At 37.4% G+C, this 26978-nt stretch overlaps 3 protein-coding genes across 6 annotated transcripts; 1 reads left to right on the top strand and 2 right to left on the bottom strand.

Annotated features, from left to right (window-relative positions):
- The first annotated feature begins 12 nt into the window (after window positions 1-12).
- Window positions 13-1055, top strand: mRpS28 (mitochondrial ribosomal protein S28). Its single transcript, XM_066295015.1, has 3 exons — window positions 13-309; window positions 573-694; window positions 751-1055. Exons 1-3 carry the CDS (start codon window positions 82-84, stop codon window positions 890-892), a joined length of 492 nt encoding a protein of 163 aa, XP_066151112.1. The 5' UTR covers window positions 13-81; the 3' UTR covers window positions 893-1055.
- On the bottom strand, window positions 908-12316 carry LOC136346119 (uncharacterized). Of its 4 annotated transcripts, none has more exons than XM_066295012.1 (14): window positions 12160-12316; window positions 4109-4232; window positions 3850-4058; window positions 3620-3797; window positions 3449-3485; window positions 3275-3393; window positions 3035-3217; window positions 2796-2980; window positions 2541-2742; window positions 2344-2455; window positions 2028-2261; window positions 1845-1971; window positions 1569-1790; window positions 908-1516 (listed from the first exon to the last, which is right to left on the bottom strand). In XM_066295012.1, the coding sequence occupies exons 2-14, from the start codon at window positions 4200-4202 to the stop codon at window positions 1382-1384; spliced, it is 2037 nt and encodes a 678-aa protein (XP_066151109.1). In that variant the 5' UTR covers window positions 4203-4232; window positions 12160-12316; the 3' UTR covers window positions 908-1381. The 4 variants fall into 4 exon arrangements, with proteins under 4 accessions (XP_066151109.1, XP_066151108.1, XP_066151111.1 ...); XM_066295011.1 differs by having other exon boundaries at window positions 2344-2488; XM_066295014.1 differs by lacking the exon at window positions 2028-2261 and having other exon boundaries at window positions 1845-1908.
- Window positions 12317-14975: 2659 nt separating this feature from the next.
- On the bottom strand, window positions 14976-23458 carry LOC136346179 (uncharacterized). The gene is made up of 3 exons (XM_066295116.1): window positions 23042-23458; window positions 18877-19084; window positions 14976-18819 (listed from the first exon to the last, which is right to left on the bottom strand). The coding sequence occupies exons 2-3, from the start codon at window positions 19066-19068 to the stop codon at window positions 15316-15318; spliced, it is 3696 nt and encodes a 1231-aa protein (XP_066151213.1). The 5' UTR covers window positions 19069-19084; window positions 23042-23458; the 3' UTR covers window positions 14976-15315.
- Between the last annotated feature and the right edge of the window lie 3520 nt (window positions 23459-26978).

The following is a 26978-nucleotide window of genomic DNA, read 5'->3' on the forward strand; positions in this document are numbered from 1 at the left end:
AATGTTGGTTAGAATTTTGCATACAACAAAAAAAATGAGGTTAGTTTTTTTAAAGTTAGAAAGTAGGCAAAGAAAGTCGAGATGCTTTTAAGAATAATTTCTCGAAAATTGACTAAAAATACAAGAAGCGTTTCCAATGTAATACAAACATGCAAACGTACGTTGTCTTCAGAAGACACAGAACCAACAGCAAAACCAAAAACCGGTACATATGCAGATGCTTTTAATAAGTTTGAAAACATTAAAGAAAGCCAAAAAGAGGAACTGCAAACCTTTGCAAGTCTTCTAAAGAATTCCAAATTTATTGATGTAAGTGATAACATAATTTAAGAATAATTCAAAAAGCACATAATCCGGTTGCATAAGAGTATAGTAATAATTAACTTAAACATGTGCATGTATCGATTATTTGATTACATTAAAAAATTGTATTTGTATTTTGAACATATATATAAAAATAGCATGATTATACATTAATCCATTAAGCAGCATCATGCAGTCAAATTAGTCTACTATTGAATGACTAGAATAAGCTCTATTATACTCGAGCAAGTATTAAGCTTTTATTTCAGTTAGGTGATCCTGAAGGTAAAGTAGTAACAGGCGAAATATTCCATGTAGTAGATGATGATCTGTATATTGATTTTGGCTGGAAATTTCATTGCGTCTGTCCAAGGCCTATGCAAAATTCCAGGTAGTGTCTTTCATGGTTCAAAAATTAGTTCATAAAGAATCATCACACAATTTTAGTGGTTACATTCGTGGGGCTAAAGTGCGGCTGAGGATCAAAGAACTGGAATTATCAACCAAATTCTTGGGCTATGATAGAGATCTCACATTATTAGAGGCTGACTGTCATTTGTTAGGATTGGTTCAGGAGAGAAGGCAGTAGAAGTCAAGTGTAATGTTATGTAAATATCAATTTTATTTAATTGTCTGTAAATTTCATAAAAAGATTATTGTTGTTTAATATTTTAATTGGCAAGAAATTAGTATTATACAACAAAACATTACTTACAAGTTAAAAGAATAAAATTGAATTTATAAGCTGTAAATTTAGAGAGATATCTTTTCAATAAGAACAAAACAACACATTATTTATTTAAAGCTTACTTACCAAAATATTTAATATATACACTTTGCAATGAAACATATCAATACTTAAAATTTTAAAGTATTAAGTTTTACACACATAATTATCAGTAAAACATTATTAAAAAAAGTACTTATTCAGATCTAGGCAACAACATTAGAGTTTTGAGTATATTTTTGTGAGGTATATTAAATAAACATGTAGAGGGTATAATACAATAAGGCACATGGAGAATTCCCTTGTAGAATATTAAAAAATAATGAAGAATCTAAGAACACAAAGAACTTGTTACAAAATGGTGCAGGGCAGGCCACAGCATAACGGTAAACACACTGGGACCACTGCCATTCCTTTCTTGGTTTTTGATTTAGCTCCACTTTCTGATGCATACATGTATTTTCCAGAAGCTTTGCCATATTCTCCCTAAAAACTCGAGATACTGAAGATTAAATTATATTTGAAATTGGGTAATTACCTGTGCCCTCCATGCACCACCTCCTTCTTCTTTATTGGCAAACATCTCATGACCTGGTGGATAATAAACTGGAGGTCCTGTGACATTCTTGGTTGCAGGTTCCTTCTTCTGGATTTCCTCAACTTCGGGAGCTTGTTGCTGTTTATAGGTTTCTACCACTTTTTTGTGGGCCATCTCTCTTTCATGGGCAGTAAAACCCGCATTTAAGGGACTATTGGGTGGCTGCAAGCAACTGCAAATCAAATCTAAACCGTCTTAAAATGCCACTAAACATACCTCGCCTCCTATAGTGGCCATAAGCTCCTCCACCCTCTTGGGCGGCCCATCCGTTTCATCGCCCCTAGGAAATTTGCGAGGTAATAAAGTTTGACTCTCCTCGTGAGGAGGATAGCCACCCTTGTATCTAGATTTATTTTTGATTAGACGTATTATCAGCCCCATGATAATATTTCAATATACCTGTTTTCGCTGGAGTTAGTGGACTTATATGAATACTGAATGTTAATGGGCTCCTGGGGCTTCTTTCCGTAAGGTGGGTTTTGGGGGTTGAACGTCTCCACGTCTCTAGGCGGCGACACTTGCCTTTGAGGGGGGTACCCGTTCTGATAGTTAGTGGTGTGAGTCGTTTGAGTTTCTTTTAGTGCGTACGTTTTTTTCCTATCGGGGCTTGATGGGGGGTTATACACTGGATATCTACAGCATATGCAAGTTGTTATTTAGAGTGGTGTAAATGAGTGTTTAGTGTTCTATGTGATTGTCAATATTACTTTCTTACCCTCTCTCAGACATTGGAGGTTGATTCCTGTTTATGGTCTCCTTGTTTATGTAGTACTCTCGAGTTTCTTGGGTGGTGGGTGGTGGTGGTAAAGGGAAATTCTTTGTTGTGACTGTTTCGTTATATGTATAAGTTTGATTTCGGGCTACAGAAATGTTTTTCTTAATATAATATTCTAAACTAGCCCTGGAACTTACTTGGTGGATTTATATCTGGTTGATAGCCAGGCTGGTAATTCCTTACTGTAGTGATTTCCTCAGTTACAGTGGTGTGCTCATCAGGAGGTGTTGGTTTCCTGTAGCGTACAACCTCGTCTTTGACCAATTCCTGATACGATTTTTTTAATGTAGAGTCCTTCCAGCCTGGCTCTTGCCTGAAGTAATTTTCCTTATTTTCTGTCTATAGAAACAAATTTAAATGATAATGGTGTAGTGTTAATTCCACTTCCAGACCTTATTATACTCAAAGCTCTTGCTGGGGGTGGTAATCGTGTCATTGGGAGAATACGTGTACCTCTCCAATTTATTTAAATACTCCTCATTGATATCTGTATTTTCCCTCACTTGAGTGGGGTAGTTGCCAGATCCAGGAATTTCGTAAGTGTAAGTTTTGATAGTGGTTGTCACTTTGGTGTTTCCTGTTATATGAGAATTTTCTTGATAATATATTTTTCTTTTAATTGTAATTTAACCTGCTGGGTGTAGGTTAGGGTCTAAATGGGCCAGGACCTCTGGATCAATGTCTGGTACTGGAGTTTCGAGTACTCGGATCGGGTAGTCGTGTACGTTCATTACTTTAGTCTGCTTCGAAAGGGTGGAAGTTCTTGAAGAGGTTGGGGAGACCGGTCTTAAAGGTCTAATATCCCCGTAGGTTCCTTATTGGTGATCAATCAATTACCACAATACCCAATAAATGAATTTGATAAAACTACCATCAGTAGAATAACCTTCTTTTCTATAGCTCTTCTCTTCGGTTCTCTCAAAAGTGCGAGATTTAGACGAAGGAGGGGTATCCCCATAGTGGAGCTCCCTGTTGACGCTGGTAGTAGTCCTAAAATTGTCCAGTGTAATTAAGTCACTCAATGTTACGTCGAATGGGCACTTACTGATATCCTGGATCCGTGCCAGTGCTATTATAGATCTCTGGAAAACAAACGGATATGCTAAAAATATGCCTTGATTCATGTTTTCAGTATCATGTCTCGATTCTTTATAGAAAATATATTGGGTCAGTGGGAGGATTTGTGTTTCCTTTGCGAATTGAGACATAAACTCACCTTTCTCTGAAAATGAGGATTTCTTAACTTGCTGCAAATCATCAAGAAGAGAGTCTAGTTGATTGATGCTGTTCTGCATTCTAGATTTTTCAGGCCCAATGTCTCGTTCCACGGTGCTTTTACCATACATGTATTTCTCCTTCTTGTAACCATGCACCTTTTCCCTGCCATCTGGAGACTAAAATCAAGGTGTAATTAGATTTTTTATACACAGTAGAAGCATTGGTTACTTTATAGGAGTAGGCATCATCTGAGGAATATTCAGTGATTGGGTTTGCTGATTTTAAATTCGTAACTCTATTAAGAGAGTTAGTTCTCCCATACCCATCACCGCTGCTGCTGATATATTTTGAAGTCTCTTTGTAGCTAGAACTGGCGTTTTGGCCTAAAGAACTGCCGGGTCTGGATACAGAGTTTTGAAGGTCCTCCAGTAAGTTGTCTGGAAAATTTAAATGCTTTGATGGATAGTTTTGAGTGCTAAAATCTTACCTAAATTGGAATCAAACTGAGTTAGATTCCTTCCCGGTGATCTGTTGCGCATTATCCGAGTTTCTTGATATTCCTTCCTTTCGACTGTAGACATGCTGTGAAGCGACGCCTATTCTACACTAATCTGCAACAAAACGGGCCTTGAAATGGTTAAATCTTAACGAGTTCAGTTCCAGATTAAGATTCTATATTTAACAGACATAACTTTCGCATGAGTTTTCTAATTTTAAAGCGTTGAGGTAAGTCTGGAGAGTTCTTGTTTTATTTTGAAAAGGTTGGGCCTGTCTTCAGAAACTAAATGACTAAAGACTTCAAAGATAGAAACTCTAATTGTACGCTCAAGAGACGGCAATAAAAGACAAATTGGAGTCTCTAAGTAGTTTATTTCTAGAGTTCTTTTCTCGGACTATGACCTAATTTTAATGGAATTTGCCTTGTCGCGGATGCTTTTCCCATTTGCAAGGCCGGGGTATTTTTAAGATTTTCTGCATACATTCACATGATGAACTTGGCATTAAAAAGACCAAAAATCACGCAAAACCAATGACATGTGTGTAATTGAAACTATATAAGGTTGGCGCCTACACAGTCGATTTTTTCAAGATCGAAGTCGGTGGCATTGACCCACATCAAGCCCCGAAAGTGTCCTTAGTATTGTTTGCTTTACCGTCGTCAACCTTCGTCTTAATTTCAAAGAAAACAATAATTTTTTTCTAGCGAGATGGTATAAGCTCAAGTTTCTCATACGCTCTGGAACTCTGCAGTTTCAGTAATAGTTACTACTTTACTTACTTTGTTGAAGTTGTAGGAGCAGTCTTGCACATGAGTAAGAAAAAATTTAATTCATTCAGCACACGAGTGAATTAAATTTTGTGGGAACGGTAAACTTTTTAATCTGATTCGAAACTTCGACGGTATTAAAATAATTATGTAAGGGATCAATCAGTACTGTATAGAGCTGTTATTTGAACACGTTATATGATTTAGTTAAGGTTTTGGGCGTTTTTTTGTTATTTCAGGATAGTTTTGTTGCTTCAGATTATTAAGTCTTAAAAATATGACACTTTATTTAAAAAATATATTAAAACACTTAAAATGCATTGTACCCATATACCCAATACGTCTCTGTACGGGATTAAATTAAGTACCTGTTTACCTAGTTAGCGATATTTACCAAAAGAAAATGCCTGTGATTATCAATCATTATTACTCCGCAATAGATAGAATTAATTTTTTTTATACTTTAGTGAATTATCTCTAAGATAACGATACTATATACATGTGTACTACACATGTATACAGGGTGTCTCTTAATGTATGGTAAAAAATGAAAAGGGTCAATCACGCGGTCGTTTTAAGATAAAAACTTTATATAGAGGCATGTGCTAGATTGTTGTCATTTCGATTTGGAGGGTGTTCAAGTTAATTTTTTTTTAGATTTTCATTAATTTCTCTGTTATATACAAAGAAAAATAGCTGAAAATTGGTAATAACAATCCTTTTAGCATTACGAACAAACTGAAATAAGACTTATTTAAAATATAGAGCGTTACTTTTTTCGCAGGCGCTCTTAAATTTTTTTTATAACTCTTAGATTTTATTCATGAACTTTATTATTATTACTTATTATATTTTTTTAATATTTAACTATTAGAAATACACTTGTAGTTTTTCATACTCTTCGGCAGTCCATAAGAAGAAGGGAAGAATCTTGTATTTTGGTAACAGGACACTTTCAACAATTACCTTGATCTGATCATAATCCAAATCAGTAGTTTTAATTTTTACAAATATCTTTTAAATTATTCTTCCTCATAAAAAAACTGAAGGGGCAAAAAAGTTAATAAAAAACATAAGGGAATAAATGAAGTTACTCAATAAAATCTAAAAAAGTAAAAAAAGTTTTGAGGTAAAATATTCAGAGTAACCACGAAAAAAGTAATGTCCTGTAGAGTATTTTAAATAATTGTTATTTTAGTTTGTTTATAATGTTATAATGATTGTTAAGTTAATTATGTTTATAGTTGTGAGATAATATTTATTTACAACAAAGAAATAAATAAAAATAGAAAAAAAAATAAAATTTCAACCCACCCTGCAAATTGAAATGTAAGCAATTTAGAATATGCCTTTATATGAAGTTTTTATCTTAAAATAAGTTCATGATCCACGTATTTTATTTTTTACTATCCATTAAGAAACACTCTAAATATTGAAACATTTAGATTTTTTCGCTCCATCGTACTTTTACCGAAAAAGGAAATTTCTTGTTTTACCCAATAGGAGAATATTAACACCGACATGGGTTTGATTTACAAGCAAAAAATTATTTTTTTATTAAGCTTCAAATATCTAAATTTTGGCCTAATTTAGGCGAACCGGCACCTCATAAGACAATCGAGATTCAAATGGTGACGCTTTTGATACAGAATATGCGTTGCAAAACTTTTTTAGAAAAAAAGCGCTATAATTTCGACAATCTCAAAAACTGGACAAAAATCAAGAATAACTATGCAGCAAAACGTCTAATAACCAATTTATTCAAATTAAAGATATTTATTTTTTGAAGGTCTACAAGGATCTGTAAAAAAATGCGGCGTTGTCGTTTGGAAAAATTTTCTCTTGAAATGACCTTAAAATGGCATTTTGGCTAAAAGTCACTATCTTCATGACATGTCTTCCCCTTTACCGGACCACTTTCATTGGAAACATTTTTTCATACAACGTACCGTTTTCGTGTAATCTTCAATCATAGTTTTAAATGGGACACCCTGTATTTGTGTATAACTTGGTCTACAATTATATATAATTAAAAAATATGTATATGCATTATTGTACACAGGGTTATATGTATATTATATGTCATGTATATAGATTTTACAAACTTCGGTTTTGAGATGTCCATTACCACAAGTAGTGCGGGTTCGATTAAATTAGAGAATAGTCGCTCAACCTAAAGCTTAACAAAAACAAGAATTTAACCGAACTACAGAATCCTGTAATTGATATATTGTATAAAGTTTCCTATTGTGTGTTTTTGTAGTGTATTTAGGTTGGTGGGCACAACTACCATTTTAAACACATAACGCGCGTTTAACGGGTTTAAACTAAACACGACAAAGCAATTTACCATTTTTCACACGGATGATATAGGTGACCGTTAGCCACATACTATTGACTTTGGTGAATAGAAAGTGGCAGCCGTCGATTACGATAAGTGATTTAATAAACATCCCATGTCCATTTTGGGATGGTTCTAAGAACCACACCGAGTGAAAAGACACGTTTACATACCATACAAGCCAAACATGCAAACTGACCTTCGCTGACTGTCTGCGAATCATCTGTAGATATTATCTGTAACGTTCTATAGGGTGTATGACTGAGAATCAACCCAGTATTAAGACACTCAAATACCGTGGGTTTTGTTATTCCTAGGTCTTCCTGAAATTTCAACTAGTCGTTTGCCAGAAACAAACATGTTGGTTTCCAGAAATGCTCACATGAGCGACCACACGTGATCACAAAGCAAGCGGAAATCCTTTTAACGTAAACCTGTAAGTGTGACCGTTTATTTATATTTACATATCTGCCATCTAAAAATTGATGTCTCTTATGGTAGTTTTATTGTTGAAATAATAAGCTGTTCTCGGAAATACATCAGTGTTAATTGCATGGTAACATTGATTAGGACTCATTAATGAGAGTCTGGATATGTTTATTCAATGTTTTTCAACTAAGAGTCGAGGTTCTATTGGTCAGTAGTAGGTGTCGGGTACTGGAAATTGAGAAACGGCTCTCAGGAATTTGTTGTTACGCTCTTTTTTTGAAAGGATTGAAGGTACATGTTAACTGCAGAATGTATGGGTACGTGTCTGCAAAGGGAAAAAAGACTTTGAAACGAGGAGCGTACTAAGTACAAAAGAAAAATTCTCAGCTCAATTGAAAGGCAAGAAAAGAACGCATAAAGTATTTTAAAAGTAATTTTATTTATTTGATAATTCAAAGGAATAAAAAAAGTCGAAGAATTTCTGCTAAGGATAGTTAAAAACTACTGTTATTTATAATATAATTTGATGAAACTTATGATAGCTAAAGACTCTGATGGCATTATTATTGCCTACCATTTTCATTCCATTATCTCAACCAGAAAGTAAGTCGTTTTAAAAAATGTCAAAATGAAGGGACTCCTTCGCAGGGACATATCCCGATAACGGTGCTCCGTCGGATCAATGTTTATAGGATTTGTTTTACTATTTTTGGTTCTATTATCCCCTTTCTAGGCGTTATAGCAACTTTTCCAAACACCCTGCATTTTACCCACCCTTTTTTTAGATTTAAACGCCGTTGAAAGTTCCGCCTTAAAAGGGCCTAATTAGCTCGAGTAAGAATGCAATTTAAAGAAATTATGAATCGTTTTTTACCATGTCCCTTAGTACTCAATAATGGCGAAATCGATCGTAACGATACCCGGAATTTTAAGCATTCGGCATTGGGTCTACATCGTGTATTCGTAACAAGTTTCTATATTTGGTCTCTCCATATTAGGTCAACTTTTGCAACGTGTAGGTTATTTGACCATATGTTGGGTTTGTACCATTCATTTCAGTCTCTTTAATTACTGTTACTAACCTAGGAGGTGTCCCATTATTTATTGCCAAAATGTTCGTTTCGGATCCCATATCTCATGAGAAATTGGCTTGAATACGCCAAACGCGTCTGGTGCCGGAACCCGGCTTGGTGCGGCTATTTTTGAACTTTATATTTAATCATACCTGTTGTTCACGGCTTAAAGGTGAACGTATGTTCTATAAATCATAGATTTGTGTCATAACTCCGTCAGCAAACGAGTTTTGGCACTGCTGATCATTGACTCTTATCGTATGATGGCTTGGTGAACTGGGTTGACAAGATATACTTTTCATGTATGGGTGTGATAATTCTTTAGCAGTAGGTGTCAAAACTATTAATTAACATACGATTCGCGCATTTAATTTCAGTGTGTGTTTAACAGCATAATTACGTCAGACGTTTTCATTGATGGTCGCCCACGGCGATCGCCATGGCTAAAAATGGACATGGTGGCTTATTTCGCAGGAATTCCACAATCTGTTATTTCCAATTTTGCTGGATTTTCGTCACTCACGTGGGCCAATAATTTGGTTCCAGCAAATTGAGCTCACCGATTTGCATCTGCTCATTTCATGACCTAATATTTAAATCATTCAAGCAGGTCTAATTTGGAAGCTCGCTGTCTGTATGGGACATTGTAAATATTTTTATTATGGTTCTCAAGCTAAATCCAGCTTCTTGCGATAATCAAAAGTCGATATGGTAAATTGGTTATAATCAGATTAGGGCACGGCCATTGGACATAAATACTCGATCAAGGCTCATAAGTAATATCTGGTCATCACGAAAAGGACGGCCGGTATCCCATCAATTTGGCTCTAAAAATAAAAACGGTTTTCGGTAACCTTCGAACCGTTTTGCAGATATTTTCGGGACGAATGTTTACAAAAATCAGAATTGTTTGGTTTTCCAGTGCGATAATTTTTATTCAGGAAATAGAGCGATGCTCAAAACGTCCTTAAGGCGATTGTTGCTAATAATAGGGACTATGAAGGTTTCTGATAACAGCTATTGAAGGTAATAAAATGTAATAAGCCAAAAATTATGTCACTGTTAAATATCATTTTAGAATCATGATTATGTAACTAGGAATGACTAAAAAGTGATTGCGAAATGTTCTCTGGTTTGTAATTGATAGTGACAGCATCAATTTCTTTGCAGGATTCTCTAAACACGCGATACAAATTTAGAGGCATATTTATTTCGTGAGGCAAAACAAGAGAAAAAGTTCGTAAAAAGTTTGCAAAAATATCAATTTTCGCTATTTTTTTAAAATGCTTTAGCCGATTTAATTGAAATTTTCACTAATCGATAACAATATTGTGGAGGTCTTTTAGGCATGTCAGAGTTCGGCCAGGGAGTTCAGGGGGAGCCTTCGAGGCCGGGCTGTCGGAATTTTACACTGCAATGCCCAGTAGGTTCCTCTATTTTTCGTAATTATGTTAAATAGATCAACTAAAAATACAACCTGTTGATGTTTATTCATATTCTTATCTCGTGTCCTTTTCGAAATTAAAACTAAAACTCTTATACATTCCAGAACACATTGAAAATTTGCAACCAAACCTATTTTGCGGCCATCCCACTTGCTGCAGTTTATTATACAGGGTGTTTCTTAATAGATGGTAAACAATGAAAGGGGTGAACCATGAGCTGATTTTAAAATGAAAACTTTATATAAAGCCATGTACTAAATTGCTTTGATTTTGATTCACACAGTGTTGATTTTTTTTTCGATTTTGATTAATTTTTCTGATGTTTGTAAAGATAAAAATTCAAAACTGGTTGTAATAATCGTTTCAGCATTGCGAACGAACTGAAATAAAAATTATTTCAAATACAGGGCGATAGTTTTTTCGCGGTTGCTCGCAATATTTTACATCAGAACATTTTTATGCACATTTTCAGAGTTCATTCACTAACTTCATTTAATTCCTTACGAATTTTATTCATTTTTTGTCTTCAGTTTTTTTTACTAGCAACAGTAGTTTAAGAGACATTTGCAAAAAAATAAAACTACCAATTTGGATTATAATCAAAGTAATTGCTGAAAACGTCCTCCTACCAAAGTACACCTCAATCTTGGCCTCCTGGGTCACCTCACTTAAATAGTGAAAGGTTGTTTGCGTGGTGATATTTAGAAACTTTAGTATATTTTGCACCAGTAAACACTGAAAAAGAGTTAAGACATAGAATTGTAAACGCTTGTCAAGCTACTAGAAAGACATCTGGAACTTTTCATAGTCCGACAGTATATGAAAAGACGGGTAGGACCTTTTATTTTGGAAGGAGGACATTTTCAGCATTTACTTTGGTCCGGTCATAATCCAAATCAGTAGTTTTAATTTTTACAAATATATTTTAAATTATTTTTCCTAATAAAAAAACTGGCGAGGACAAAAGGTTAATAAAAAAACGTAATGGATTAAATTAGGTTAATGAATAAAATCTAAAAACGCCTTAAAAAAAATTCTGATGGAAAATATTGAGAGCGATCACGAAAAACTAACGCCCCGTAGAGTATTTTAGGTAATTGTCGTTTCAGTTTGGCCGTAATACTAAAATGATTATTGAGTTAATCATATTTTCGATTTTGAGTTATTTATTTTCAAAAATAAGAGAGATTAATGAAAAAAAATGAAACTTCAGCACACCCTGCAAATCAAAATGGAGGTAATTTAAGATGTATCTTTATATGAAGTTTTTGCCTTAAAATGAGCTCATAATTCACCCATTCAATTTTTTTTCGTCCGTGAATAATCACCCTGTAGATAAATAGAGAATAAAATTGGAAATATGTTCTAGACACTTTAGGCGAATTGTCTATCTGTTCAATTGTTTAACACGATGGTCGTTTTATTAAAATCCCTTATTTCGGAAATGAAGCGATATGTTTAGCGGACGCCCTATATATCAAAATCACCTATTTTTATCTTAACTAACTTTGAGCACAAATCTACAGCTTAACTCGGAAACATGAGCGTGTTAAATTTCCTCCGTGTAAGCCCAATTTATGATGCTGGTTCTAATATAGCGCCTTTACTTTGTTAAAGCCGACACACATTTTTCATAATCAGATAAGAGGATTCCGCAGCTACTTCTATTAGAACCTATTAAACTGAAAGTGAATTAGTTTACGCGACTGGTTCTACAGCATAAAAAATGAAATGTTGAAAACACATCTTTTATGTGTTTACCTTGAATATTAACGAGCCGCCTTACATAATAATGTGAATTATTTTTAAAGCTAATAAAAAGCTATAAATAATATTGAATAACGCTGCATTGCTGTAAATTGCAAGTCAAAAGATCATTCCGGCGTTCTAGGAAACGCTTTACCGAAGTCGTAATCCTCTCGTCTTGAGCTTAAAGCTTCAGATGCCTCTTTGAGTGACGACACGTATGTAGGTAGTACTCACCTAAAAGCGTATGTGCTGGTACAAATATCCCTGAGTTAAGCACACACATGCACACCACAACACACTGTATGTATGAGCGGCAAGCGAAGAGCAGAAAAGTTATTCTCGGATTGCCTGTAACAGTTAGCAGAGAGGAGTTTGGACCACGTTCAATTCAAATGGCAGCGCGCGTAGGTAAAAGCTCACTGCGCATGTCCTCGCGGTTGCATTCCTGAAGTGTCCAATCGAAACCGCCACTTGAAAAGCTCCGGCGACATTGCTGTTTTTCAGGCTGAGGAATCGGTCCCCCGTTCCTGTTGCACTGCAGGTTTTGCAAGAGGGATAAGAAGAAGCGTGGGTGGCTTATACCATTCGTATTTTTCCGAAACCGTGGAACAGGTACTAAATAATCACCTGTGTTCTTTTACAGTAGTCGACGGCGCCAGAGTGCATTGTCGGCAGGAATTCTTAGAAATGATGGCGTGATGATGGGCGAGGTCCAGTCCTCTTTCTGACCTAATATGTGCTGGCAGGCTAAAAGCGTTTTTATGCTTCCTTTGAAATGCGATTTTCACTGAGGCTCATTTATTTTCCCCTGTCACATGAGTCATTTTGTACTTGTTCAATCTAAAAGATGGGTTTTAATTGTTCGCTTTAAGGGTGCATGGCATGTGAGACGGTCATTTTCACTGAATACATAGTGAAAATCCTTGTAATAGTTTCCCTTTGGAAAATTTCAGTCCAAGTTGGTTACAAGATTCTTATAAATCGACTAATTCAGGTGATACGTTTGACCTAGATTTCTTTTTCGGAGATTATGAGTCTTTTTGAAAACGAAGGTTGAGACGGCTTCAATTTTAACTCGCCAATATCATAAAACAAGATGTTAAACTGCATCTCAGAAATTACAAGAGCTATCACAATGCGGCGTGCGCAGGCTCAAAGAGCCTGCGCACATACGTGCAGGTCCTGCGCATGCTTAATTTTTCTTTTATTTTGTTTGGGAACAACGCCTTAACACAAGTAGAGGTTGTTGGAGTGGGCCCCTCAGTTAAAACTAACTCAGAATATAATTTACGCTTTACTAAAGATAAACGGACGAAAACCCTCGTTGACGTTTCATGAGAAATCACACTCCTAACAAAAGGTCTTAAGGCTCAGTCATTTTACACCATAAAAGTGAGGTGTTTTACTGTTGTGAAAGTTTTTTGAACGTGTGATAAGCTTATGTTGACTGCTGTATGGCACTCTGTTACTTTTGCCGAGATCTGGGGTCTCGGAAGCGCAGTTTGAGAAAATTTCCTGCTGAGACATTTGCCAAATGGAAAAAACAGAAATTAAAGTGACCCCGTATGTTTGATAAACTAACAGAAACGTTAAAACCCTGTTTGGCGTTGAGTCTTGAGAACTCGAGGCCATGAAAATGCAATTTAAGGAATTCATTTCATTTTGAGACAATTGTCTGCTTTCGAAATCGCAGAAATAGACATCGAAGTTACTCCGTCTAATGAAGTTTATGCAAAAAGAAAACTCTTCTGTTGAGTGTATTAGCAAGTTTACAAGGGAAGGCCGTAGAGTTCTTCAGAATATGTAATTTGGGTAAACGACAAATGTAACAGTTTATAAGTGAGAGAATTTTGAATTATTATTCGAATTTTGACTCATACGGGGCGTTTCAGGACTATGGGATTATATTTCTAGGGATCGTTCAGTGCAACAACAGAAGACATCTGAGTGTAAGAACTCGTGGCCGCAAATGTCTTCCTCAGGCGCTGCGGCGTTATGACGCTTTAAGTGAACACATTTTTTTATAGAGTTTTAGCACTCTTCATTTTAATTTATTTATACAAAATAAAACTAAAGTAATTGTTCATAATGTCGTTCTTAAACCTCATCATATCTGTGTAAATCATGTATATCCTTTCCGCGGACTTCGCTAAAAATTTGATAATCACTTTGTACGATTTCACGAATGCGCCGCAGTGCTTCGTGCAGTCAGTTCTTGCTCTGTTTCCACTGGCGTTTCATAAACCAGAGGCTTCACATGTCCTCATAGAAAGAAATCTAAAGACGTTAGATCGGGTGACCCAGGGGGCCACTGAACTGGACCACCTCTACCGATCCAATGTTGTCCGAACAGATGGGCTTGAATCGAAAAGTGTGTAGGCGCACCATCGTGTTGCAGCCACATTTGCTGTCGAAGGTTTAATGGGACGTTTTCCAGAAGTTCCGACTCGACAATAAGTAAAATAACTTGATCAAATACATTTTTGCACATAATTGTTTTAAAGCTTCATAAGGCTGTAGAGATTTAGGGAAACATTTCCAAACATAAGTTCTTATGCTCAAATATCTTCTATTGTTGCACTGAACAATCTCTAAAAGTTATGAACCGCTAGACACCGTGTAGAGCTCATCAAGGCTGTTAATTTGATCAAGTGCTTACGGCAATTTGATTCACGAGATAGCAGGCCTGAAAGGTTTTTGTGCAAAGCTAGAAAGGTTTAGTCAATTGCCGTGGACTGATTTAGGAACCATTGAAACGCAATTCGAGAAACGTTCCTTTTGAGGCACTTAAAATTGTGAAAATGGTAGTTAAAAGATTGGTAACTCATCCTAACCCCGTATCTCAGAAACTAATAGAGTTATTACAATCCGACTTATGCAGGATTCTGTATTTCATCGAGACGATTAATATGAAGTATATTTTTAAAGCCATTGATACCCGAATTTCCGAGATATTTGGACTAATTTTGATTGCTTCAAATTTTGAAAAATGGTAAAAAGTAGGGCTCGGCTATTTTAGGGTTTAGGGTGAAGAAAAAAACAATCACACATCTTTATAATATTCCTAAAATAATTTAATTTGCAATAATAATAAATAATTTAATAGTAAATTACTTAAACCTATGATTCTAGCAATAAACCGTAAGTTATGGTTGATCGCTTCAGTAGTGAGAGCAAGATTCACATGATGCATCACTCTTACCACCGGAGCTGGATACTTTCTAGAAATTCAAACTTCATCAGGCATGTTCCCAAATTCACAAACACCACCATTTTAAATCGAAGTTACTATGTACAGCTAAACCTAACTATCGGTTAACTTTCAGAGTTCACACAACACCACTAATAATAAAAGTCAGTACTTCTTACACCTGTGCCATATATCACTTATTATTCTTCCCTATCAGCAACTTCCCCCTCACTTTTGGCATCCCCATCAGGTAAATTGTATAAAGGCTTAAACCCTCCAATGAGCTGCGGCTTGAAGTTCTCTATATCAAACTCACTAGTGGTAGCCAAAGGTAAAGTGGTGACTTCAGTCTCATCAGGTGTGGTTGTCTTGTTTTTGTCCCTCACCACCGACCATCCCTGATTGGTTGCAGCGTCCAGTTTAACGCTGGCCTGAAAAGGGGCTTGAAAGTCCAATTTTGGGGGTACCGAATCCGCGTCCAAATCAATTTTGTGATTTATTTGAGGCACTGGTCTTCTTAGGGGCATTTGAGGCATACGTAATGCAGCTTCGTACCCAGTGTCAGCATTGTCGACTGTCCCTGGACGAATTTCTGGAATTACAGGGCTTCCATAATTGGGCATTGAATATTTGTCAGCGTTTAAATTGGGCTCAGTAGGGGTGTAAGCAATAGCTATAGGTTTTTCCGTGTAAGTCTTGAGAGTTGCTGATATTTGATTTGAACCGTAATTAATTTTCCCACCAGACACGATCCGAGATTCTGAATATTCGTTCACAGAGTTCCATTGATTATTGAAGTTAATATCCATTCCCTGGTTTTTGTTGCCACTAGGACGTTCTAGAGGGTAAGGAAAGTCGGATTTTCCGGGAAACACCGAGGGTCTGGGGTGAGGTTTTAATACTGGAGCATCATTGCGATCTTGCTGCTGGTAGTTGAAGTCGTTTTCATGGATTTTCGAAGGTGGCAATGGGGCATCCAGTTTACTCCCGATTACCAACTCCTCTTTTTTATCTACATCGATTGTTGGCGCTGTATTGACTGGGTACACTTTATAGATAGTTTTATCGCTATTGTTTCCGTTTGTATCTAAGTCTTGCGCTGCCACTTTAACACTCTTGTCCCCTTCGACATCCTTCTCATTTTTCGCTTGTATCATCTGCAACGTCTCCACCTCAGTATCCCCATCACCATGCCTTCTATTAGCAACATTAATATTAGGAGGTGTCTGATACATGGTCAGCTCGGGAACATTATTTCCCATCGCTGGCCTTCTCGGGTCCACGTTCATAATCCTATCTTCAGCCATGGGGGTTTGGCCTTCGTCTAGACTTTGAAGAGGCTGCTGGGCCAAGGGCCTCCTCTCCTCCAAATCAAAATTCGGGCGACGTTCCTCCAACGGGGGGCCTCGAAGAATGTTTTTTGGAGGGTACCGCTTGTAAACATTAGGATGGGGAGGACCCATTTTCTCGAAAAATCCTATAGGTCTGTTTGAAGGTCGCTCTAGCAAAGGTTGTCTGTTAAAACGTTGGTCGAAGTGGAATGGTGGGGGAGGCCCGATAGGGTGGTGGTACTTCATGTTGGGTCTAAACTGCGGTAGAATATTAGGAAGGTTATCTATTCGTTTATACGCTACTTCTGGATGAGGACGTGGAGGACGCGCATACTCGGGCTTTCCTGTGTAAAAGTGGCCAGGTCGTGGGTCCCACGGAGGTCTCATTGAAGGGCCGTATCGAGGAGGTACCCCGCCAATATCGTTTTCTTTAGGAGGTGTTAAATCACTGGGTAATTGATGGTACATTGGTTTGGAGTTTAATTTCAAAACTTCTTGCTGCGGCCCTTCCAACCTGGAAGGTATTAAATTCGATTGAACCTTCTTTTTCTCATCTGGAAATACTATCTTTGCTCCCTCAGGCTTGGGGAAGTGAATTTGCACTTGATTATCCACAAGACTTGCGTCCATGACTTGACCAGGTACTTTATTTCTTCGATTCACTGGAGTGCCAATTGCCACTGAAGCTTCCGAGTTCTGCATAGGTTGAATAGTCACAGCACTACCTCCTGCTTCAACATTTAGGGGCGCCCTATTCGTATCCATATTACTAGTATACGTAGCCTCGTGCCCATATAAGGGCCTGAAAGGTTTAGTATCAAAAGGGCTCTCTTTGAGGGCAGTGCCTACATATTGTCCCCCTTCAGCACTTCCCACACTTTGGTGTTGGCCCACCACAAAGGAAACTGTGTCTTGGCCCGGAGCAATGTGGATACTGCTGGAACTTGGAACTAGCTGGGGCCGCTGGTGCTCTTGCGGACGGGGGGGCAACTCTACCACTAGATGAGGAGGCGCGTTTTGGGCCACTTTTTCACTGTTTAGTTTCTCTCGCAAGTTCTGAGTGGCTACGATAATGGGATCTCTATTAAAGGATGGAGCGCTTATGTGGTTTTCGCCAAGGGGCAAAGAAGTCACCCTGGTAGCAGTAACCGCTGTGGTTGTAGTAGTTGGTTTATATGTGGTGGGACTAGGAGTAGTCGTTGAGGTAGTTGTGGTTGTTTTGTCTTGGTAGGTGTCATAATGATTGGTAGGCTTGACGCTGAAAAACTTCGTGTTTACAGGCTTTTTCTCAGTTTTTCCTTTTTCTTCGAAAATAGTCTTATTCACAGGACTAAGCTTCGTTACTGGATTTAAAGGCTCCACACTTAACAAATCGTCTACTTTAGTCAAATGTACCTTATTTTCAACTGGAATATTGTCCTGTATATTTTCGTCACTATAATCATCACTGTACTCGACAATAGGCCCTGCATGAATATTTGGGTAACTAGCCTGAGTTGTTGTAATGGGTGATTTACTCGTAGCTGTAGTGGTTTGGCTGACGGTTGGTTTTGTTGCTGCAGTTGTAGTCACCGTTTCATCATAATCTCCAAACAGCTGCTCAAATAAGCTCATCACTCTTTTAGTAGTGGTAGGTTCAGTAGGTTTGCGGTCAGTTGTTAAATAAATTACAGATTTCTTTGTGGTACCTATAGTGACTTCCTCATCGACATATTCATATTCATCAGTGAAACTTGGATGAGACATACCAGAACTCAAAATATTCATAGATGGAGTGGTTAACTCAGGAAACCTTTTTACAGCTGTAGGTTTCGTGGTTACTGTAGTGGTGCTCACAGGAGTCGTAGCCATAGTCCTTTGGGTAGTCCTTGGTGTGAAATATGCCGCAGTTGTACTGGTAGAATAGTAAGCAGGCCTCTTGGCGGTAGTGGGTTTTTGAACTCCAAATGTGTCTTTATGATTATGGTATTTATTAACACTACCCTGTATCTTTGTACTGGCATAAGAGCTTGATATCAACGGGTAGACGTACTTGTTGGGGTTATATTTCACAGGTAAATTAAGAAAGTCATGAAAATTTGGAGTTAATTGATTGATATCTGCTTGTTTGTGACTGGAGCCATAACTCGAATCTTTACGATCGATATTTTTCTTGTCGTAAATGTCGTCTGAAGGAACGTCATCGTCTATATACTCATAGGAGTTAGTATCATCATCAGATTTCAACGTAGGAGATTTGTGCTCCAAGTCGACTTTGCCAGTTAAAGGGTCTTTTTCTGCATAAAACGGCATTCCCCGATTGAAAATATTCTCAGGCAGATTGTATCCTGGCAAAACCAAGGGCGAAGGGTGCGGAATATTCTCCGAGTGATCCTGTAAGAATCATTGCAAGATTTAAAGATTTACCACACCACATTGTCAAGAACTTACCATCTTCTTCGAGATCTCGGTGCTTTCGGAGTAGTCGTACTCGTCGTAGGAGGTTGGTTCAGTGTAATTCTGGTTGTCTACATGTCCACCCATTAAAATCGCCCCTTTTGCGTAATAGGGGACTGGTTGGCGCACCAACCATGTCGATATTACAATTTTTAAGATCGTTAGCAAAACGTGTTTCAGTTCCATTGTCTCTTATTCAGATCTGCAAGAAGAAAAATGTGATTATAAGAGGAAAATAATGTAAAGTGGTATGGTATCATAATTATAATCATAATGGCATCTGGGTCAGCGGCAATAAAATTCGCCTGACCTAGTGACAATTTCGAAAAGCAACAATTAGTGTCGAATAGTTCTGAAAAGGCCAGTTCCTTATTGCAAGAAGTGTAACGGCCTATGCAAATAGACGCGCTCGTGGAATACACGTTTTTTCGTTTTGTTTTGGTACCGCCAGCGGTTCTTCGGTACCGCTAGATCGGTTTTATGGATGGTGGACAGTGGCGTGTGTCAGCCTATGCAGTGGATCCACGTATTCCCGTTAATCTGATGCCTTAACCAGTTTCAGGACATATCCTGCGAAAAGCAGACTTTTCGGCATGTACAAATAGTGGGTGATCAAACAACGCTTTAACGGTACATACAATGTATTGTGGGCAAGCCTAAGCGGCGATGATCAGATACTTTTCTCTGTGGTCAAGGTGAAGGTGTTACCTTGAGCCTAATTGACCTACATTCGCTGGCACCAGGAAGCCGTGCCTCGATGGTACGCTCTGATAACTCCAAGAAATTCTCACTGGAACTTTCTTTTTAGGGACCGATTTGTTTTTCCGTTGAGTGCATTTTACTGTTGCTCCAGCTACACTTTACTTTTTATAGGTTCGTGGAATGTCCGATATAGGTCTCGCCCACTTTATCGTGGAGAAACTTTCTTTTTTAATTATTTACGCTAATATAGTCATGTTATTAAAATTCTGCATTATGAGTCAGATTTTATGGAAAGTACACTGTTTTGTACAACGGCCGTGCAAGTTGACCTGCATTTTACGTTGTTTTATGCCTCGATATTTCCTCTAATACATTATTATCATTAAGTCGAATGTGGTTCGGTATTCCAGCAACGGTGAGAGATTTCGTTAACGGGCCAAATTTTCTGCATCCGTCCTCGATCCCATATATTTCTGTTGGAAGATAAAGTTTCAGTGAAACGTCTTTTTAGCCTTATAAATAAACTACGGGAATACTAACTGTTCGGAATTACAGAGGTTGTCAAGAATTCATTGTACCGTTCTGTAGACGGTTGAATGATTGTACGTATAGCTTACAAGAATTCTGTGGCAACTGGTAAAACATCTTAATTCTGCTGAAGTACGAAAAAACATTGTCTAAATAAATTAATCCCAAATTGGAATAAGTGAGCACAGATTTTAAATAATATTCTCTTCTGCCATGCAATTCTCAATTTTGTCTCGATGTTCGGACCTTTCAATTTCCCAAATAATATTTTAAATATCCCCCCTAAAAGAAGCAATATTACACGGTTTCTCTCTTTCTAAATATACGAAACAAAAAAAGATGCCCCCTATCCTTTTCCTTCTGGTTTGAAACTTAAGAATGCTCAGTTACTGTCAAGGCCAAGGGGGGCTCGGTTACTGTCAAGATCAAGGGGAGCTCGGTTACTGTCAAGGTGCTCGGTTACTGCCAAGGCCAAAGCGGCGCTCGGTTATTGTCAACGCGCTATCGCGCTAGTTTACGTCACTCTGTTGTTAATTTTTTTGAATTCTTAATATATGTTTTTGTTAACGTCAAGGACATAAATTTTCTGAGTAAAAGTCGGTTAAAAAAGGCGCAAAGGGTGAATTCTAGATAAAATTTTATGTATTTTTTACACATATAAAGTTAAGAAAAATTGTAAATTTACGGTTATTTAGTTCCTAATATGTGAATAAAATTGGGAAATTTACACTTCTTGATACGGATTTTCTAAGTTTGCCACACGTATCACTTTTGTCGGCAATTTCAGACACATTAGGGTTTTTTATCTGGATTCTGCTTTTAAATGTACTTTGTTCGGACCTACAGATCAAAATACTGACAAATTTATCTGGGAGGTAAACTTCGCAAAAATTATACATCTTTATCAGTGTTCAGTCTTAAATGTATCGTTTTTATTCGTATATTCACGTATAAAGACACTGAATTTTGGGTTCGTTCGATGTTTTCGATATTATTTCGACTATTAAATACAGGGTATCCGAATTTTCCCATCCTATTACTGTCAGCACAGAACTTTCCAGGAAAGACTTCAATTGGTTTTCATGCATCGTGCTTTTTTTTTTAATCATCAGTACAGGGTAAAAAATAACGCTCAACCTCAAAGATCACTAGAAGAAGTTTTTTCAGAATATTAACGCAGAAAAATGTAAGTTTCATTCTAAAAAACAAACGTATCACGTTTTCAAATAATTCCATAGTAGTAAAACGGCTATTGAAATTTACCAAAATTCGCAACAGGAAAAATAATTCAAGAGAATATGAATTTTTTGCTAACTCAAAAAAAAAGCAATTTAACAGCGAGGTTAGTGGATGCTGAAGATGATTTGAGTGCGTTGAGCAGGTATGGCATAGAATTAAATTAAATCATAATTCATTTTTGCGATTAAATGCTTGATATTAGAGTATGCTCGTTAGAAAAATGTTCGAAAATGTTCGGATGTTAATTTTAAATCGAAATCAACGTAAAACGTGCCACTCTCGAAAAATTCGAAATTTACAATTAATTCATTACCGGACAAGGATGTTTTGTCGATATATTTTAAAGCGGAGATGGTAAGATTCCGTTATTTGCCAAAATATTTTACGGCCTGATGAAAATAGTTAATGGTTAGTTTAACAGAAATATTCATTATTATTGGACACAGGAAAATCAACACATTCACCGGGAAACGGCAATACAGGAAATGTTTGAAATCGACATTTGGCTTAGGATATTGGATTCAAAAATAGTAGATCCTCTTTTTTTCAACGAGAACGTTATATTTAAATTTTTCACACGCATTTTGTAAGATTTGTTGAAAGATCTTCACTTTAATATGATTATAAATTTTGCTGATTCTCAACAAAGTACGGGCACATCTTAACGGCCTGCGCGAATTTCTAAATCATTTTAAGAGAAATTGCTGGATCGGCAAAAATGGCACTTATTATTATCCTACTTGCTCACCCGATTTTCCCCACATGAACTTGATGAGGGGTTGTTAATGCTAACGTGCACAAAACGCCGCCCCTGGCCTGGACGATGGCATTTTAAACATTTGTAAAGCAAAGAGTTATAAAAATTTGTGAACGCCCTTAGTAATGATTTATTTTAATTAGTAGCATAATGACATTGAAAATGTTATTCTAAAGAAGGTTTAAAGTACGGATTGTGGATTTTTCACCCATGCAATTTCGAAGATTATATGCTTCTGATACGTTACAAATTAAACGGGCTTCACTCTACGGGTAAGAAATCCAGGACCGTGTTTAAAAAGATTCAATGCCAGGCGTCAAGATTTTTTTTTATTAGACCCGTAGTTTTGCACAAAAATTAAAGTGTTCGACCAGTTGTATGTTTCCTTAACAGCTGAAAAACTAAGTACTAACCGACAGTGCTATCTAGGATAGAAAATTGAAAACCTTAAGAAATGGCAATTTTTCTCTAGTTTAATTAGCTTCGTATCTGACACCGTTTCGAAGATGTCAATAATGTATAATGCCATAATAGCAATAATAATAAACAGCATTTGGGACACCCTGAAGGACCCAAAAATGAAAATATGACCATAGAGAGTACTGAATTGTATTCCAGACATCATATGAGACACCTCCTTTTCCAGTTAAAAATAATCTTAAGGGTGGCTTCCCAGAATGGACAACTCAGAAAAGGTTTAAAAAATAATTTTACAATCATTCACATGGGCCTTTTTCCATGTGTTTTGACGTTTTTCATTAAAAAAATCATCAAACAATATACCCAGTGATGGTGGGCATTTTTCGTTGGGGCACCGTGCATAGAGAAAAGCCAGGTATGCTTCCAGCTCAAGTGTAAAGGCAATAAGCTGTCACAAGAAATCGTGCTTTGATAAATGATGAACACGTATTGAACTTACTAACTAACTCTTACCTAAAGAATCTTCCAAACGAAACTGAAGATAATCGAGAATCCTCGAGCACCCCACTAAAAAAATCCAGCAAATCCCAAATCACAACAATCACAATTTTATCCAAGTTTCAGTAACGGCTTCCTCATGTTCACGCCCCAAATGACCCATTGATATTTTTCAGTTTCAGTATATTTTAAGCGACTCTGGCTACCTTGTTCATTTTCCAAATTTAGCGATGAAATCCGGACGAAGACAGTTGGAAGAAATGAACACCAGCAACTGCTCAACCGATGGATGATGATCGTAACCGAGAACGAAACCTCGAGTGAACAGTTTTTTGCCCACGGTTTGCTTCTTCGGTATTTCTTCTTCCGCAGTTTTCGCACCGTCTGAAGAAGCCCAGGAGCGATGAAGAGATGGAAAATGACCAATATCTTCAGAGCGACCACTGAAAGCTTTTTGGGGGTTCAAGTGGGGAGTTTTATGGATTGGTAATGGAATGTTCACTTTGATGGCTAAATGATGTTTTAATTTGGAAAATGTCCTTTAGCGTTTGGGCCTGGTAAAACTGCTTCCATGGTATGACTTGCGGGTCCGCTGCAGGGATCTTAACTAGGTCGCATATTGAATGTAAGTCTCTGGGCTAATGACACCGCAAAGGTAATACGGTTATTAAAAAATGTTTTTTAAGAGTATCAGAATTTCAATTTATTCTTCTTGAAAACGGAGAGGTTTTGGGTGGTGAAGTTCACGGTCAGATTTCTCAACGAAGGTGAAATTTCCTCGCTTTTACACGTCGAACGATGGAAAAACGCAATTTGAACATAACCGTATAATACGTGGTCGTTTTGCCCGCCTTATTGGGTTGAACAATGCGGATTTATACGTAAACTCAATTTCTTCATGGCGCATCGATGATGCCTTTCTCCTATTAGCACCAAACAAATAAAATAAATACATAATCAAGTGCGCAAGCATCCAAGCATGACGATCTTGGATCCGAGAAAGTCTCTATTAGTGTAATCATGGCTCCGTGAATGATAAGGAATTAATATGTAAATGCCGTAAATCACCGTGTTAATTCTGAATCAAATTCACCACGTGGTTACTCACCGAAAATCACCGGAGCCCTAATTTAACAGCGTCATGTCAGAGTCTCCCATGCGGGAAGAGCAACATCAACCCAGGAAAGTGTAAGATTTCGCGTGCTTGTTCTGTTTATTTTCATTTCGAGGAGTTTAATCTCATTTAATCTCGATGATGCAACACGAAATCTTACGAGTTTTTTGGCAATTAACAATAAATATTATTCCTGCCGGGACATACCCACAATACGTATGAGATTAAAAGCCGCACCCACATCCAAACAGGTAGTTAGAAAGTTCAATTACCGGGAATTTCCCACATCGTATGAGAAATTTGGCAATTTTGCTATCAGCAGTTAACATTGACAGATGGCTCAAGCGTGAAGCGCCCTTGTGCGACGGTTGTCGGATTGCAGCCAATGGGAAGGTAGTTAAATGGGCCCCGTTGCCAGCGCGGCCATAAAAAAATAAAAAAAGGTATTTTGCCGTCAAACTTATGTGCTCGTAAACCTGGAAGACACCGCTCTTGGAGCAATGTTTTCTGCATGTATAAACAAAATTAATCTGTATGAGGTGTAAAAAATATGCGGTGAACAAACTGTTGCTATTTTCGACCGGTTTAGTCGGAAAACTCATGTTTTGGCTCAAAGTCTTCATATAATTTTGGTTTTATGTACATTTGGCAGTGGACACATTTCATTCGTCTAAAACACGAAACTGATGTGCTACTTTTAGACGGTTTTCACCTGGCGCCTAAAGACGTCTTATAGTGTATTTGGAAGCCAGTTTAGCTGCCTAGGCCGGAAATTAGTCTGCCAATGACTCAGATTTTTACCATTCCTGCAGTCGCAGTCCAATTTAGGTTTTCTGTCGCAGGAGCAATTACCCTAAATAAAACCCACCAGAATCTCGGATTGCAGTAACAACTTAAATTGCCCATTTCCTTAATAGTAATAATAATAATAATAATAATAATAACTCTCGAGTGGTATTTCTGCAAAATGGCTTTGAAATTTTATAAGTTTCAGTATCATAAATTCGAGTTGCGTAAGCCCGAAAAGCGCTGTAGCAGTAAATTATCTACTTAACGGATATTTTTAACTTTGGATTTATGGACATATAGACCGTAACTTCGAAGCATTTTCCGCATTTCCGTCTGTATTGCCACTTGTTTACGGCTTTAAAAAACTTCCAAAAAAACACGCCGACGGATAATCCCCAGTTTCAGGTTTATTAGACGATTGTTGTTTGATGTTAATATTTGTTGAAAGTCATATATTCTTAATGATTCAATTAAGCTCAGTTGATCGAAATTAAACCAGATATTTCGGAGTATTAATAGAGAATTCGCAATTAGATCGAAGAAAAAAATAGCCAATTTGACACGGTTTTGAATTTATTTTCCACGCGAAGGCACTTGCGTGGCTGCATTAGCATCTAACTGTTTATTAATAAGGCAGTCATTCAGCTGTAAGCCGTCAATCATTTTAATGCATATCTACAATCGTAAAAAATACTAATTTATAGTCTGCAAATAGCACACGCTGTATGAAAGCTAATTTAAAAGACATGGGCGCGAATTAGAATCCATCGCACTGTAATTGAATCATGCTTATACCGGGTGACCCAACGAAAACTTTGCACGTCGATTTTCAATATTTAAAGAAAAACGTGTAAAACCGCTCGGACGCGTCGACTTTTGATTCGAGAGGGAAAACTTTTCATTGCGTTTCCAATCCTTCAACTTCAACCCCCTGGGCGGCAGTGACAGTTTACCCCTAAAATTTCTAGCGGGAAGGGATGTCCGCTGATACCTCATTTCAAAGGGTCAAGTACCGTGGTTGTAGCTTTCAAATTTTCAGTCACTGCCGTTGCCCCCGTTGATATGGCAGCTTGTCGAAGTCTGCGAGGAAAAAAGCTTTTAGGTAATGATGGATTTGCCACAACAAGAGCTGCGGACTTCAAAACGAGGGCGGAACGACCTTTAAACGTGTGATTAAGTGAATCGTTTTGCCGGAGGTGAGTTTCAGCCCTAATCGTATAATTCACGAACGCTTACGCCTGAAGTGTTACGTAAGGCAACGCCATGAACAAAATTTATTTTATTGTGTGAAGGTAAGTGGAGGCCAGCGCCAGTATTTAATGAATTGATCATAAATGTAATAAATATATATTTTTTCATTTACCCACCTTTTTAACAAGAAAAAAGGACACAAAATGAAACGCACCCCTTTAAATTTGAGGGGTGAAGCCCGCCTCCGTCCAATCGATTGCACTTTTAAAGGTCTTTCTACCTTCATTTTGAAGTCTGCAGCACTTACTGTGATGAACTCATTGTTTTCCTGACGGATTTTGACAAGCTGTCACACCAACGAAGGTAACGGCTTCAAAGATGGCGGTTGCGATCGTGGCACAATTACCTTTGAAATAAGCTGTCAGTCGACGCCCTCTCCCGTTAAAAATTTTGGGGAGAACTGTCACCCCCGTTCAAGGGTTCGAGTTGGACGGTTGGACATAGAATAAAGAATTGTCCGCCTAGAATCACAAAAGTCCACGGGCCCGAGCATTTTTACGTACGTATTTACTTTTTAAATGCTAAATATCGGAGTACAAAGCTTTCGTCGGGCCCCTTACATGAACAGGAACGCAACGGGAAGCCCATATATCCGTGAGACACAAAATCAAGTTTTGAATTTCAAGGCGATCAAAGGGATGTAATTCGGTTAGAAAACATCTGCTGTTCGTTGAAACTGACCAGTTTGTGCGTAGAAATCGATGTTAACGCGAACCCGATTAATTTTACCCAAATCATGAAATACGCTGTTTTTACCCACGGAGTATTTTTTAGGACGGTAAATTAGCTCCACGACAG

This window comes from Euwallacea fornicatus, chromosome 22, assembly GCF_040115645.1.
Source record: "Euwallacea fornicatus isolate EFF26 chromosome 22, ASM4011564v1, whole genome shotgun sequence".
Taxonomy (NCBI): Eukaryota; Metazoa; Arthropoda; class Insecta; order Coleoptera; family Curculionidae; genus Euwallacea; species Euwallacea fornicatus.